Source organism: Pinus tabuliformis, chromosome J (genome assembly GCF_031772625.1).
Source record: "Pinus tabuliformis cultivar Carrire ecotype Pingquan chromosome J, CPIR1, whole genome shotgun sequence".
NCBI lineage: Eukaryota > Viridiplantae > Streptophyta > Pinopsida > Pinales > Pinaceae > Pinus > Pinus tabuliformis.
Window position 1 is genome coordinate 496,427,046 of NC_142295.1, and position 16,665 is coordinate 496,443,710.

General features: G+C 38.2%; 1 protein-coding gene across 2 annotated transcripts in view; it reads right to left on the bottom strand.

Annotated features, from left to right (window-relative positions):
* Nucleotides 1-5,404: 5,404 nt before the first annotated feature.
* Nucleotides 5,405-16,665, bottom strand: part of CJD1 (Chloroplast J-like domain 1) — a 314,415-nt gene continuing 303,154 nt past the window's right edge. For both annotated transcript variants that reach the window (XM_089378012.1, XM_089378011.1), the window contains 2 exons: nt 6,009-6,080; nt 5,405-5,883 (listed from right to left, as the gene is read on the bottom strand). In XM_089378012.1, coding sequence (XP_089234138.1) covers nt 5,821-5,883; nt 6,009-6,080 — 135 coding nt within the window. In that variant the 3' untranslated portion in view covers nt 5,405-5,820. The remainder of the gene's footprint in view (nt 5,884-6,008; nt 6,081-16,665) is intronic.

Here is a 16,665-nt window from a genome sequence, read left to right on the forward strand (position 1 = left end):
TGTGAGCACAGCAGCGAATGGGACAGCAGAAGCAGCGAAGTGGACGGGGGTGACGAAGGTGTAGACGGACAGATGCAGCAACAGAGCGGAGGTGTATACAGAGCGGCAACGAGGGTAGGGTGTCAGTGATGGCGGTTGTAGATCATGTTACGATGTTTGATGAGAAAAGTGGCAGTGAGACGGATAGCAGTGTGGATGGAGAAGTGGTTTGTGCTATGGCTTTGCCAGCCGAGGTTGTCTCGGTGACAGCCAAATAAGTGTATTTTTTTTTGTTAATTTAAATTTATAAATAGAAAGAAAAAACAAAAACAAAACAAACAAAAAAAAAATTAAAAAAAAAATTAAAAAAAAATAAAAAAATCTAATGGCCAAAGGCCTAACAGCAAGCTGGAGAAACTCAAAAACTAGTAGTGAAACTCTAGAATCATGAGGGCAACATAGTTGACTACAGGTTTATGGCCAAAAGCCCAAATCGAACGAAGCTCTAATACCAATGAAGCGAACAAAGTTCCTTCCTCAAATTAATTACTTCAGAAGACTTGGAATATAAAGATATCAATGAGGATACAAATAATATATATTAAGTGTGTGAATAAGATGATACAATGAGTGGGAGGCTTATGTATATACCAAGCAGGTGTCTCTTCATGGAGAGTCATGTATCATTTAGACATGTCTCTTCAACCTAATTACTAATAAACTAATAATTATTTATGATTATTGTCATTTACATTATTTCCTATATATTTTATTCATAACAAAGAAATGCATAAACATTCATCTCGCTCAAAGTCTTCAGACTTGGATTGCTTAACCTTATAATATGATAGAAATTGAAAAAGTTTAACATGCCTAACTAGTGATTTTGGTTTGAGTGAAAGGTACATTCTTGTTAAGGCCATGGTAGAGGAGTTCAACAATCAATACCACCAATATCAACAAAGTTCAAAAATCAATGCCACCAACATCAACAAAGTTCAAAAATCAATGCCACCAACATCAAAGTCCTTCAAGGGCTTCATTCTCTTGATCAAATGCCAATCTCATACCCTCATGCATGACAAAATTAAATGGAAACATTGCAAACCCCCAAACCATGAAATCCTGAAAACCATTAAGTCTGCTGAGTTTTGAGTGAACTCTAAAATTCTAATTTTTCTATAAGAAAACCAATGAGGTCGAAACCACTCTCAAACATCCTGAGTCATTTCATGGTAATGTTAAAAATTTAAGTAAAAAGATGAAAATGAAAAATAAAGAAATGTCACTTTTAATTTAAGAATTTTACATAACAATTGATTGCTAGTGTTGCTAGGGTTGATATGTGTGAGGCAAATGAGAGGGGAGACATGCTTTTCTTAGAGGAGTTGTTTTTGGATGGAAACAACCCTAAATTTCCCTCAAAACGACATCAAAACTCACAAAATTGCATTATGTGAGGTCTGTAGCTGGTCTGTCAATAAACCAACCAGTTTATGAGAGGGGAGACATGCTTTTCTTAGAGGAGTTGTTTTTGGATGGAAACAACCCTAAATTTCCCTCAAAACGACATCAAAACTCACAAAATTGCATTATGTGGGGTCTGTAGCTGGTCTGGCAATAAACCAACCGGTTTATGAAGGAACCAGCGGATTTATGGGAAAAACGAATAGTTCCTTCATAAATCGGTTGGTTTATGGCCAGTCAGACCAAAAAAATGGTGCACTGCTCAGAAAACCAGGCTTTTCAACTAGTTTGATGGCCAAGGCTACTGAACGGCTAGTTTGACTGGTTTCCGGTTTACACCGACCGGTTTTGAAACTATGGAGTGATAACTCCCCGACCGCTCCCGACTTAAAAAAGTTGCTCCAAGAGCGACGAGAGCGATCCCTCCCTGACCGCTCCCTTGTTTGCTTCGGACCCACTCCCGAGCAAAGCACGCTTCGAGAGCGGATTCAGGGGGGTGCTCCCCTGCAGCCTTGGTGTAAAATGTGTGTATGTGTAACGTGTCCCTAGTTTCCTATTTCCAAGGTCAATATGTATTGTGTCTGATACTCATATTTTTGTCTTGTGTCCTCATGTCATGTGAGTTTATTGATAGGCACAGTGTTAATTTTGGTATGTTCTATGCTTAAGAGCAATTTACTTCAATTTTCTTGTTAGCCCAATATCAATATCTAGTTTAGCAATCACATTAGCATGATAGTAAAATGCAAATAGAACATAAACATAAACAGTAGAAGACAAGCCAAGACAAGAGGACATAAGATGTGGCACTAGCCAGGGAAAAATCCCAATGTGAGGAAACCCTTGATCTGATTTAAAGTCAATACTAACTTGCCAAATAGGAGATCTGACATCAGAGATCTTAACCATGAAGATGACTCAATGAAATTACAGTTCTGGCACCAAGGGCTGAAGATTTCTATACAGCAGATGTTAGCCCTAAAACTGCTCCACCAATCACCTAGAGTACTGCAGCTTTCCTTCCACAAGACCCTCCTTCCTTCGCTGCATCACTGGTTATATCAAAGCTGCAAATCTGGCACCCTTTACATGCTCCAAGGACTGGTGTCTTTTCTCGGCAAACCTGGTCACTGGTTAGGGCACAAACTCCGTCTGCTACAGCACCCTATTCACACCCATCAGACCTCCTATTGACTGTGGCTTTCCTTCAAACAGTCCCTCCAACTATTCGCTGCCCTTTAACCTTCTCCTAGGCTTCAAAAACAAACCACACAACCTCTTGATCAGGCATAACAGACTGTGGTATTGTCTCCCTTCCTAGCTGTTGTCAAACGCTGGAATATAAGGCTAGAACCAACCCCTATACTCACCCAACAACCCACTATAGGGGCTCAGTCTACCTGCAATGTCTTCTGTGCAATCCGCTGCCCAAGACAGAGTTGAACCTTGCCACAAATGCCCTTACAAACAGCCCAGAAGTAGTCTCCTGTAATGTGGCCTTAATGCTGGTTCATTTGCACTTCAAAACAGTCATGAGAATGACCCTAACGTCCTTCCCTTCCTCGCTGAAGTTGCCCTAACCTGCGGCCCTAAAACAGAGACCCTTCTCCTTGCCTTAAGGCTCCTTCTGCTGCGGCTAGGGCTCCTTTTCTTGCTGTGGATTAGGGCCTCCTTTCACTGCAGCTAGGGCTCCTTAGATGACTGCGGCTAGGGCTCCTTAGATCTCTCTTTCCACCACGTCCTCCTTGTGAGAAGACATACCCAAACAAATGGAGAGAGAGATCATGAGATGATGTGCTCCTCAAATGACTTGAGGTCTCCTCTATTTAAATGCAACGTTGAGGTTGAGCTGGGGGTAAAAGTGCTTGTTTAGCTTGTTGGCCGACCTTGACAAATTGTCAATAATATGAATAAATTCATATCTCCATAAATACATGTTGGAATCGGATGATCTTTAGATCAATCCTACACCTCTCAAAGAGAGGAATCCAAGAAAAATATCAGATGCCATAAATAAGGTGGCCCACATGGAGTTTGGCCCTAGTTGCCAATTTTAACACAGGGAAATATTTTAATATCAAGGAACTATAGGGAGTGAATTCCAGGAGCGTTCTCCTGAGGTCACTCCAGATCTGCTCCTGGGCAGAGCACGCTTCAGGAGTGGATTTGGGGGGGGAGGGCCCCCCCGCAACCTCGGTGTAAAATGTGTCTGTGTAACGTGTCCCCAATTTCCTATTTCCAAGGTCAATGTGTACTGTGTATGATTCTCATATCTCTTTGTCCTATGTCCTCATGTCATGTGATTTCACTGATATGCATAGGGAAATATTTTGATGTCAAGGAACTATAGATCCTCATTAAGATTTTTTGCAGCCACTAAGTTAGAGCATCGAGCAAACTTTTGTGAATAAACATTCAAAAGGAGAGGAAAATGGATGATAATGGAATGACCAGAAGTTGGGACAAGTTTGTATAGAGAGCCAGGGCACAATTCCTTGAGTCAAAAGATGACCAAAATATCGAAAATGACGTGCAAAAAATCAAAACAAAAGGATGTGGATAATCAAGGGCACTGTGGCACATTTTTACAATCTGAAGATCTGACTGAATGTCAAGGAGAGCCAAGATGAAATGCTCATAACTTTCATCAAAGGTGTTCATTACAACATTCAAGGATGTAATTTACTGACCATATATTGGAAGACACTTATTATAAGGTCCTCAAAATGGAGCAAAATTTGCTTATTCAAGGAAACAAAAAGAGCTATTCCGTTGGGAGAACATAGAAAAATGCAGTTACATCACAAGCCTGTTAACATTTGACCCCAACTGGATGCCAGAATTGCACTAAAGGAAGTGCATAGAAACTTGTTTCTAAGCTAGTGGGGAAATTCCAGAATTAGTGCACTCAACCAAAGGTCCAAGATTTTTGTATTTGGAAGAATAATTTGTACATTCAGCCCATGGACTTAGATGTACAAGTTTTCATTTGTATCCAGAGTACATATATATGGAGAAACATGCACTCCAAATAAAGAAAATGTGGAAAAGGTATAATAACTTTCTATTAGAAAAGACGAATGAAAAGCATTATAAAATTAATTATGTATGTGTGCTTTCAGATTAATGACAAAGTAGAAGTTACCTCTGATAAAATAATGCAGACACCTAGCTAATCAGATATCTTAAATAAACATATCCACCCCCTTCCTCCACCCCAAATTCCAACCGAGTCACGCTCTTTTCTACTCCCTCCCTCCCTTCCCCAGCACCCCCTCCTCCCTCCCTCTCTAGGCTCCAATTGTTCCATGCTCATACATTTTCTGTGGTGGTTACTATCTAACATCACTAGAGCATAACAAAAGGTAGGACAACCTTACACAATTTCATATCAAATTAAGAATATTAATGCCATCAATAAATACATAGTAGCATAAAATTAGGTACCTGCACCCTCTAACCTTAAAACCTGGTTCAAAAGCACCTCAGAAGCAAATGATCTTATGCTGTGAAATTTTCAAGGTATTTGCTATTTAGCATGCATATAAATTTAAAAATAAGCTCAAAGTAAACAAATACCACCCATAGTAGAACTCGGTACAGAAATATTTGAACTAGGTGAATGCAGGCACCTCCTCAACACCTTAATGCAATCCTTTTCAACTTTTCCCATTTTACAACTAAAATACCCATAAAAGTGAAACGGCTTGGACTCAGGTATAAATATAGCAAGCTGAAGGAACATATTGCTAGATTGTGGCAGAAACTGTTTGGCAACTGGAAATTAGAAAATGTAAACAGATTGTGTCACAAAATGAGGATTTACTTTCTGATATTATACCTCCATTATCTGATTTTGGTGAGGAGAGAACAAACAATTGTGTTTAATTTGCTCACATTTGAAATGCAACTCAAGCATTTATAGCTCCATGTGCTCCACGTAGAAAGGCTACCCATGAATAGCTAAATTTCTTGTAGCATTCAAATAATTATAATGCATTTACTTCAAAACAATAAATATAAGCCTCACCAAAGATTAAAGACATAGATAAACATTCCTGAATGTGGCATCCCAGAATACAATATCCAAGGGGCATCCATACTCCTGATATACACATTCTGAAAATGAATTTACTAAAACAACCATCAAGAACTATCATAAGTCTTACAAAAATTGAATGGTTTTTGCACTGATAGACCAGCCAAAACTAGATGCCAACAAGATTTCAAACCTTCAACTTGACGCCAGCACATTGAATGCTATTTATACTCATGCTAAATTCTAATGCCTCAAGAATAAACAGAAGACAAGTGAACAGGCAAAGGAGCACTGTTGTTTCAGAAAGAACTTAGTTGCCTAACCTACATACATCATCACCTGTAATATGAACCCATGAAGAAAAGCGTGATTGCAGAAGCTATGGTCACAAATAGTTCCTGTAAATTTAATTCGATGAAGTTAAAATCTTAAATGCATTGCAAAAATCACCATAGCATAAAATGCTTTATAACCACAACCACATACATAAATTGCTGCAATCACAATTCAGGGAAGATCTTACCTGGCTATTGATAAGAGCACGTGGAATGGAAAGCCCAGCAAATTCAATTAGGTTGAGGAGCCCCGTGTAGGCCTGAAGTAAATATAAAATAAGCAAACTTCGTTTTGATAAATGTAGCATCAGATTGATGCTGTAAATAACCCAGGAGTATATGTCAAATTAGACTAAACTAAAGTATACATATCTGCGTATATACAGACCTCATGGGAATAGCATTTTGTAGACCCTATCAAGTCAATCACAATATCAAGGAAAAGAAGCCCAAAACAAAGTTACTAAGTTATAGATAAGGATTCAGATAGGAATACGTCAAATCTTTACACACTCTTTTTTATAATTTAAACATTTACATTAAAGGACAAAAGGCCACAACAGTAGCCACCACTAACACAGGAAGACTAAGTAAATATCATTGCATAAAAAATAAATGCCCTGGATCATGCATGCATAAAACCTGCCAGTGGCCAGACTACTAAAATATTTGCACAAGTCAAAATTAAGGCCCATCGAGGCATGAACAAAAGCACAAAGCCAAAAATAAAACCAAATCTTTAAGCATCGTCCAAGCTCACGGGAAAAAGCAGACGGATAGTCCTTGTTGTTATAAGGTGGGCCTCCTCACCGACCATTTTCAGGCTCCTGTACAGGAACATAAGTTTCCCAACCATCATCAGCTTGTGGCTGCTTATCACCCTCAAACATGGCCAGTGGAATAGTTGGTAGTTGAACTGAACATTCTAAGGACTGCAACTACTTTTGAGAAAATTTTGGATAGCATACAAATGGATATAGAAAATATAAAAATACATATGAAAATTATAGACGTAAACCAAATATCATGATGCATAAATATATTAGTAAAAATTTTGGAATTAAACCAAAAAGAGAGGAATTCCATTAATATGAGGACATCATAAGGAAACAATACATACAAAATGAGTGTCCCATCATGAATCTTTTCATCATCCAGGAGAATCATCCAAGGGAATTTTCTCCTGAATTTTCTATGTTTACTTTGTGCAGTTTTATTATGAGTTTAGAATTAGGATCAAGATTAGCAATAAAATGATGAAGATTGAGATACATCAGTAGGCATCTTCTTTGGGGGTTTGTCCATTTCACCCTAGGATGCAGCGACAAAGGACGTCTTTCATGCAAGATAAAAGAAGCAAGGAGCAAAATCCCCTTGTGCCATTGAAGGCTAATAATTTTACAGATGTTAGTTCTGTTGAAAAATCTAGGGCAAAGTAGTGTAAAGTGATTCTTCATTACTTGATAACATTTTGTGATGCACTTTGACAATTTATCTTCTTATTATTATTAGTGTGTGTGTTTCATCAAACTGCTACCAAAACAAAATAACAACAAAACAAAGTTTGGCTCTCTGCCAGGGACAAAACCTCTCCACTCTTGAGAGGAAAACCCTTGGTAAGTTTTCTCTTATTGAAGCTTCTTATTTGAACAACTGCCAAACCCTAGACCCTTGACTAGGATATCCTCCAAGCATAAGTCAAATCCTTCCTCTTTCTGCACTATAACTTCCGGCACATGGACCTTTGTCTTCCGACATTTTGTCCTTCTTCCGGCACTTTGTTCTTACTTCTATACTAGCAATTGTCCCAAAAGGTACAAAGAGAGGCCGATAGGATTATTAAATTGGAATTGTTGAATTTTTCTAGAAGAGTTAATTGGTTTGTGGAAAACCTTGTTTTCTTGGACTGGATCATTGTGCAATTACTTTTTTTTAGATGTTTTGTTTATATCTATATTACAAGGAACACATTGAATGTCTTATTTCATTTTAGAGTAAGTTAATTACCCAAAATCAAGAAACCTCTATAGATGGCCAAGCATATACGAAGAATACATCTCATTCATATGCAATACCAAATCCATTTTTTCTTTTCTCTGAGTAAAATTTCAAAAGCATGAACACATGCCATTTCTTATGCACAATAAACCCAACTTCTGAAATTTCAATGCTTGGATGCATCCCATTCATATGCTACAGTAAACCCATGAGCTTCCCCATCTCTGGGATCGCCTTCCTGTAGCTCTTCAGTATCTTGATACAGTCCTCGTTGCCCCAGTCATGCATGATCCACTGATGACATCGCACAAACAAATTGTATAGTCAAAACGTGCTCTCAGCTCATTCTAATTAAATTACATGACAACACAGCAAGTTCAAGACTTAAATTCATGAATATGGCATCCGCAGAGGGCACGGTTTCAAACATGTCTCCGCCCATGTGCTCCACACCTATTTACATACATTTATATGTATAAGATTGTTATGCATATATACCATTGATGAAGCAAAGGTGTTGTTAGTAACCTGGGAGATGGGGAGCAGTGGCCACAACATGAGGGAGGTCGTAGTTGATGCCTCTGATGGAAGGATAATGCTGCAGCATTGCCTCGATTGTCTCCTCTAAAAGCCCAACCTCTCGAGGTAAATCAGAGAATGGAAGTCAAATTTCGAAAAGCTCTTTACAGAGCTTCAAACCGACATTTCTGTGTTTTAGAATGCTTAATACTAATCAGTGCTTGCCAAAAGCCAGGGAAGAAGAACAGCAACAACAACTGGCAAACCAAAGAAACGATTAACTCTGAGGCCAAGAGTGACATAAAAGAATGGGAAAAAGCGGTAAAAATATCTTCAAGAGTGACATAAAAGAATGGGAAAAAGCAGTGAAAATATCTTACCATGCCACGGAGGGCACAACAGAACTCAGAGGTGAAAAGAAGGCAACTCAACTGATATTTGGAAAAAGCAGTGATACTTCAAATCCACTGTTGAAAGTGTCTCACCTGATCCAACGGAGCAGGGTAAAAGTGTTGACGATTAACTCCGATGCCAAGTGTGGTTCATTGTCAGGACAAGTTGCAGCCATGGTCTGATTCTTCAACTCGTCCTGACGATGAACCACACTTGCTAGTTCAAAAGGCATCCACAAATATATCATAATGTGATTTGGGCCGAAAAATTTTCTCATAACTAAATATAAACAATCTATATATTATATACCAATTAATTATAAAATATTACAAATTAATTAATGAAATATTAATTATCATTTAAATTCATTGATGGAAGAAGTGTGATTCAAGTTCAACGCAATACCAATTCATCAATATAAACATACTGAAATGTAAAGGGAGTTTCCCATAAATACATATTTCAAAAATAAAATAATATAAATAAATATTAATTAATTGAAAACATTAATAACCAAAACTCAACTTAATATCGTTTTTCATTCCTAATCTTTAATTAAGATAAGACTTTTCGTTCCTAATCTTAAAGACTAAGTCTAAGTTAGCTACTAACCCATCCCACCACCACTTGAAACGGATCTTAACTATGAGCGGATCTTCGCCTCAAAGAAATAAAATAGAACAGACATGCAAACTTACACCCCCGCTAAAAGATTGTGTCTGGAAGGGACTTGAACTCATGAAGCTCGGCTCTGCAATCTCATCTTTTCTCACGGCTCCGCCCCTGTGGAAATCGGATTGATTCCTCTTATTGTTGGAAGGCTTCACAGGTGTATGAAAGCTATTGAGATCACTCTCAAACATCTCCATGAACAAATCTTGTAACTGCTCAAAGCCCTCCGATCCACTCACCTGAAAAGGAAAAAGATTAACACAATAAGCACACAAACAGATCTTTTCTAGGATAGCAAGTCTACTGTCAGGATTCAGCCATTGATAAGTTTAAGATCCTGAGTGCTCTTATGACTCACTTGCCCCTTATTCTCATTCATCATTACCACCATTTCATCCAAAATTTCTCCCATTTCCTGTACATACATTCTTCTTCCAATGAATTTCCAGAGGCACCATTTATTTGTCTTTGAACAATAATAACAACAATACTCGACGCTGTGATACAAATGAGTGGGATCACCACTCACATCATCATCATCGTCTTCATAAACTCCTGCATCGTACATGAATCTCTTGTTCTCATCTGACAAAACTGAGAATCCAATCCATTCCATGCCGATTAGCCCTAGGTACCAAACTTTATCTACAACTATATCATTATTCCTTGTTTAATTGAGCCATGCAAAGATATAAAGAGTTACTGAACTTGAATAAGCCTCCTGGATCGATTGAAACTTCTTAGACTCCTCTGCTACCTTTGCATTCCTTGAGGCAGACCACCTATCCGAGTGCCATCTTTGCAACATGACTAGTCTTAGATAATTTCCCAATCAGAAATTCAATAGTAACAGCGTAAATCAATCAATCTAAATCTTCTAATAACTACTAAAAGAGCCTTAGAATTAGTTCTAATCAATCAATCCATGGAATTAGTTATATCCATGGCTTATGCTCGGCACATTCATGAATCCTCCAAAATAAAGAAGCACACAATCAATGATCTTTGTCAAATCCGAGCTGTTTTACAATGAGAAATCCCGTTTATAATCACAGCAGACAGAGATATTCAATCCCGAGACAAATTCTACAAAAGCAAGAAGAAACTAAAGGCAAAAAGGGCCAAAAAGCCATTGACAGAGTTATGAAGGACACCATTGCGAGCTTCTTGTAAGCAGCCCTAAGTTCTGAAGAAGTACAGTCGGATTTAACCCCCATTACTGAGTAAAAATCTTTAATTTCTCCATCAACCCCGGACATTATGTCTGGTTCAATTCGTAGAGAAATACAAAACTGCTATCCTCCACAAATATCCACCGCAATCACATTTGTTATGTCAACAAATTAATGGAATTAGGTCAAAAGAACATAACCAGTAACAAACCGACATTTCTGTGTTTTAGAATGCTTAATACTAATTAGTGCTTGCCAAAAGCCAGGGAAGAAGAACAGTGCTTGCCAAAAGCCAGGGAAGAAGAACAGTGCTTGCCAAAAGCCAAGGAAGAAGAAGAAGAACAACAACTAGCAGACCAAAGAAACGATTAACTCTGAGGCCAAAGTGACATAAAAGAATGGGAAAAAATAGTAAAAATATCTTGCCATGCCACGGAGCACACAGCAGAAAAGAAGGTAACTCAACCGATATTTGGAAAAAGCAGTCACACTTCAAATCAACAGTTGAAAGTGTCTCACCTAATCCAACGAATCACGGTAAAAGTGTTGACGATTGTTGATGCACAGGAAGGCCTATCGGCCTAATTAAGTAGGTCTGCTAGGAGAGATACTTTTACTTAGTGATATCCTTCACCTAAGGATACTCACTCCTTCTCTAGATCATCCAAGTTCCTTTTGGTGTATGGTACTAGGCTAACTATGACAGCACTGCAGCCTTAATCTTCGTACGTGTGAAGGTCCTAGCTGTAGATATATGGCTCCTTCTAACTTCGCTTGAGGTCCTTCTTTCTTCGCTTGGATAGGAGGCCTAGTAAGCCTATTTAGAAGCCCAAACGATGATGGATTTGAGACTGTTATATTACTGCTGTTGTGACCACAAAGGTGTCTCTTTTCCTCGCATGTGTGACTCTTTTTCACCCTAAAAATAGTCCCTTTGACTTCGACTTCGACTTCTTCTCCTTCACTGCACTAGAGGCTCCTCAAACTTGTCTTCTTTCCACCTTTTCTTGGTTATGCTTCTTTCCTAATTTCAGAGCTCAATGATGTGTTGTATGAGGAGTGGACAGCCTCTATAAATAGAGGTATGTCCCTCCTTTTCAGACCGACTTGATAATTTCATCATAATTCATCTTTTATTCGTTATGCAACTGCTTGGAGACTTTGTTGAGGCTAGGAGAGGATTTGACTTGACTTGGGGGTGTTCCCATGACCTTGTACATTGACATACATGATGTATCAAGCTCTCAAGGAGTCTCATCATAATTACATTTTAACTTTGACTTTCTAGAGGCAATTTAAAATGTGCTTGACCTATTTTCAATGAGCAAGAAACTCATTGACAAACTGTGTTGCACGGGTACCCGCACCCGGGGGTGGGGTTCTCGAACCCATCCTGGGTTCCCGCACCCAAGTATCGGATTCGGGTACGAGTTCTTCCCAGACGAACCCAGAAGAACCGGGTTCTTCCATGAAGAACCGGGTTCTTCAAAAAAAAAAATTGGGTTCTTTTCCTTTAACGGGTTCTTGGGTTCTTGGGTTCTTCGGGTGCTTGGGTTCTTGGGTTCTTCGGGTTCTTCGGGTTGGGTTCTTTGGGTTCTTCGGGTTCTTCGGGTTCTTCATAAAATAAACTATATTAAAAATTTAATTTTCAAATAATTTTTTTTTATTGAAATTTAAAAAATAACTTATAACAAAGGTAAAACTTATAACAAAACCTAAAAAATCCTAAATCAATTATTGTAAATCAATTTGGAATGAAACATTCTTCCACGGTCCTTACCATCAAAACCTGTGTTGCACAGGTACCCGCACCCGGTTTTTTAAGTTTTTTACAAGTCTTGTTTTTTAAGAATTCTTGTAAATCAATTTGGAATGAAACATTCATTCCCGAGCCAAATAACCATCAAATTATAAACTGTAAATGCACACATACAGGTTCAGACATTTTCGGTCAAATAGAAAGTAGGATTGAGACCAGCCATAAGCTATAATCAGCTGATGCTATTAAATGGCGAAGGGCTATTTTGGACAATGGCTAAATTAAGTATCAAAATCTGCCAATTTCTCACAGCATTCTGATAACATCATGTTAAGATTAAAACTAGGAAAATATGCCTAAATCATATATGGTCTCTACAGAATTGTACACCAAGTAATCTCTAAAAACTGCGAAGATGTTTTATGTTTAGATAATTAATATTCAGGCAGAGCTTTGCACTCAAAGACAAACTATCCCTCAAGCCATCAGATGGTTGATGTGCATTTTATTGGGAAACAAAGACTGATAAGCGTGTTTTGTGGAAGGGTAAGGCTGCCACTGTTTTTGGGATTGCTTTACCACAGAGCACACCATGCATGGGGCAGGTGGATGATTAGACATCAAGAAAATTCTAGACCACTATCAGGTTGAGAAGAATCTCCTATGAAAAAATTGTGTTTTTATATGGGAGAGACTAAACATTCAAAGCAAAGTTACAAGCTCAAGCTCCAGCCAGAATGAGCAATTTCAATAAGGAGAGAAGCTGTCTTGAAATTAGAGCAGGAGGCAGAAATGCTAACACTCCTTGGCTGTGTAGGAGGAAGGGTCTGTACCGTACGACCACAGCCTGATTCATTGATAGGCATCCTTGCAAATGAACCTAAGCTGCATAGTTATTTTAAAGCCTGTGTGTGACAAAATATGTCCCAAGTTTCACCAAAATAGCTGAGTCTAGAATTTATCCTAGTATGTATTTTGAATTTTCAGTTTTAGTAGTAGCCTTGAGCTCTCTCACATAGCTGTCACAGTGTCATGGTTACACGGAAAAGATTCAAAAGAACAGTTTTTTGGTGATAAATTTTGAAATTTCAATGTCAATGTTGAATGTTCAATGATGTAAATGTTTAAATGATTATCATTAAATTTTTCTTGTTTAAAGTTGAAAAAATATACAAATTCAAATTTCATATATATTATTAATTATATATTTATAATTTATAAAATTTAATTATTTAAATTTAATATTATTATATTACCCGACGAACCCACGCACCCTGTTTCCAAAAATGCCATCCCCGTCCCCGTCCACGTCCCCGTCCCCGTCCCCGTCCCCGCACCCACGTTTCCTGGCAACATAGTTGACAAATAATATAAAAATAATTTCTCTTTTCAAATATCAAAATTACATTTATGAAGACCTAGCCTAGTTACATTTCCTTCAACACTCCCTCTTAACTAGGGAGGTATTCATACAACATTATAAGGTGTTTGGCAATTTTCAATCTTGAAGAATTCACATAAGAGAAACCGGATTAGCAATCCATCTGTTATAGGATCATATCCATCAGCATTGTCATAGTGCAAGGCCTTGACTAACAGCTCCATCTTTTTACGAGACCATAAGCTACAATGCTGGCGAGACCAATGATTTATAGACACCTTTATCATTGTCTCTCAAGGTACATACCCACCCGGGTGTTCTCCGAATATGACCTTCTAGGACTATTCTTATCTTGGGTTCCCAGCCCTCAAAAAATATCGATCCTCTTGCCTACTCTTGTCTTGGATGCCCTACACATCCTCAAAGAGTATCGAATGCCAGATGATTACCTAATCCTCCCATTCTTTCTTCCCAAGTGAAGACAAGAATGTTGTGTCTATCTTGTGTCTACATTTCCATTCATGGCCTTCATCTAGACTTACGGCTGTTAGTCCTGGTCTAGTGCATGACCCATGAAATGGAAAACACAATTGTCGCTCCTTTGTAATCAAGGGTGATTCAAAACTCCCTCTTGATCAAGGACTTGTCAAAGCTCCCTCTTAACTGGGGACTCTTTCCTTCATCAACAACTTCTTCTTCATGGGTCCTTCAGCTGCTTGATCTCCTTCCTTTCTTGATGTCATGAAGTCTTTGTTCGAACTTCTTCTAGGTAGGGCACCATCCATCGATCACTTTCCTTCTTGGTTTGTCATGTCATTGCTTCGTGGAAAGTGACTATCAAGTTTTTCTTGTCATCTTGGCTACTCCTTTGTCATCTTGTCCATGTTTCGGAATACTCTTCTCATGGATGCTTCATTGTACTTGCTTGATTACATGTTTTGACCTAGTATTCCATCATGACTTCATCCTGATATTGCTTCAACATTGCCTTTTCTTTTGTTGGATGGCTTCTTCATCACGACATCTTTGTAGAGTAGAATTAGTTATCTGCACCTTTATATCTCCAAGGCCTTCATAGGTGTCAAGGGTCCTTCCTTCCTTTATCAGAGTTGTCCTTCCTTCTTTCGGGAGATATCTTTCAAGGCATTTTGTCAGAGTGATTCTTGGTGATCATAGTGTTCTTCACATGCTTGATCTCTTTCTTCATTTTCTTCTTCTCAGATAGATAGGTCAACCGTTTAATGCTTCTTGTGAGAGCATTCCTTCATTGCTTGCTTTCTGGACTTCTCAGCATTTCTTCTTGCTTCTTAGTCAGCAATCTTATGCTCCTTATGTGATTTGACCTTCATTGCATTGTGGTACATGTCTTCGAGCATGTTCTTGATGAAAGAGATTCTTTCATGCTTGATCATGTTATAGAACTATACCCATGACTTAATAACATACAAATGATAACATGACTTAAACTTTGATGCATACATACCTCATCTTGATTCTCCTTTGATCATCCTTTGGTGTGGCCCTTCTTGCTTCATCTTAGCTTGCCTGCATATCATTCTTTTCTTGAAACCCATGAATGGGATTCCCAATGAGACATCTGCTTTGGTCCATGAACCTTCTTTTGAAGATTCCATCATAGGATCTTAAAGATCCTTGCCTTGCAAATGTTTCCTTTCTTTTGATGATGTAGGTCTTCTAAGATTCTTATCATGATCAATTTTATTTCATCATGTATGAGGTCCTATACTAGGTATGCTTCTTCTACATGAATATCTTGAGTTATATCTACCATGCTCCTATATTCTAGAAGATATTTCTACTTATGCATTTTTGTTCTTATCATAAATGATACATCTACATGAGTATCTAGAACTCTATGTATATCATGCTGCTAGATTCTAGAGGATGTTTCTAGTCATGCAATTTTAATTTATTCTTGCATGCTCCTATTCTACTCAAAACTTTGAAAGAAGTCTAGAAGTAAAGAGTTTGACCTAGTCATAGTAGAGATTTGGAGGATCTTCCTTCTTTTGCTTCTTTCCTTCTTCTTTCATCTCTTGAGTTATGTGAGCTTCTTCCCTCTTTCTTTTGTTGTTGTTGTCTTTCTTGAGCTTAGAACAATTCTTTTTGTAGTGTCCATATTCTGGGCATCCAAAGCATTAGATCTTGGACATGTCTTTGTTGTTTGTTCTTCGTGGACCAAACTTGCCAAATTTACCCTTTCTTTTGGCCATGGTAGCAAATGCTTGCTCCTTTGATCCCACATCTTCTTTTGCCTTAAGTCTAGTTTCCTTTGTTCTGCATAGAGACCACATTTCACTAAGAGTGGTTGCTTCCTTCTTGGCATATATACTAGATGTGAAGTTTCCCCACTCCTCAAGTAGAGCATTGAGTACTACAGTTGTCATCTCTCTATCAGACATGACTTCCCCAAGCTCTTGAAGTTGATCTCTCATTTTAGAGATTTTCATGAAGTAGGGAGCTATTCCTTCCTTTGTTATCTTCATCTTGTATAATTCATTCCTCAGAGATATTACTTCTCCAGTTGTGGATATCGAGAATAGCTCTACTAGCTTATCATAAATTTCTTTTGATGTCTCAAACTTGGAGACATAAGGAATGAGAGAGTCTTTGATTGATTCTATTAGAATCCTTTGAGCTCTTGTCTCATTCTTATTGTACTAGGCTAAGGCTTGAGTCTATTCCTTAGCAGGGATAGCGATGTTCCCTTTGACATGCTCTAGGAGTTCATTCTCCTTGAGTAGTAGATCAATCCTCTTCTTCCATGCAAGAAAGTTATTGGTACCTACCAATTTATTGCTTTCCTTGCAAAAAGACATTGATGTATATTCAAAAAAGGACATGTACTTACTTGATAGATTTTGAGATGTAATGGATTTGCTTCCTCCTTAAAGGCTTGATGGCTTGTCTTCCCTAGATCTTGATGTTCT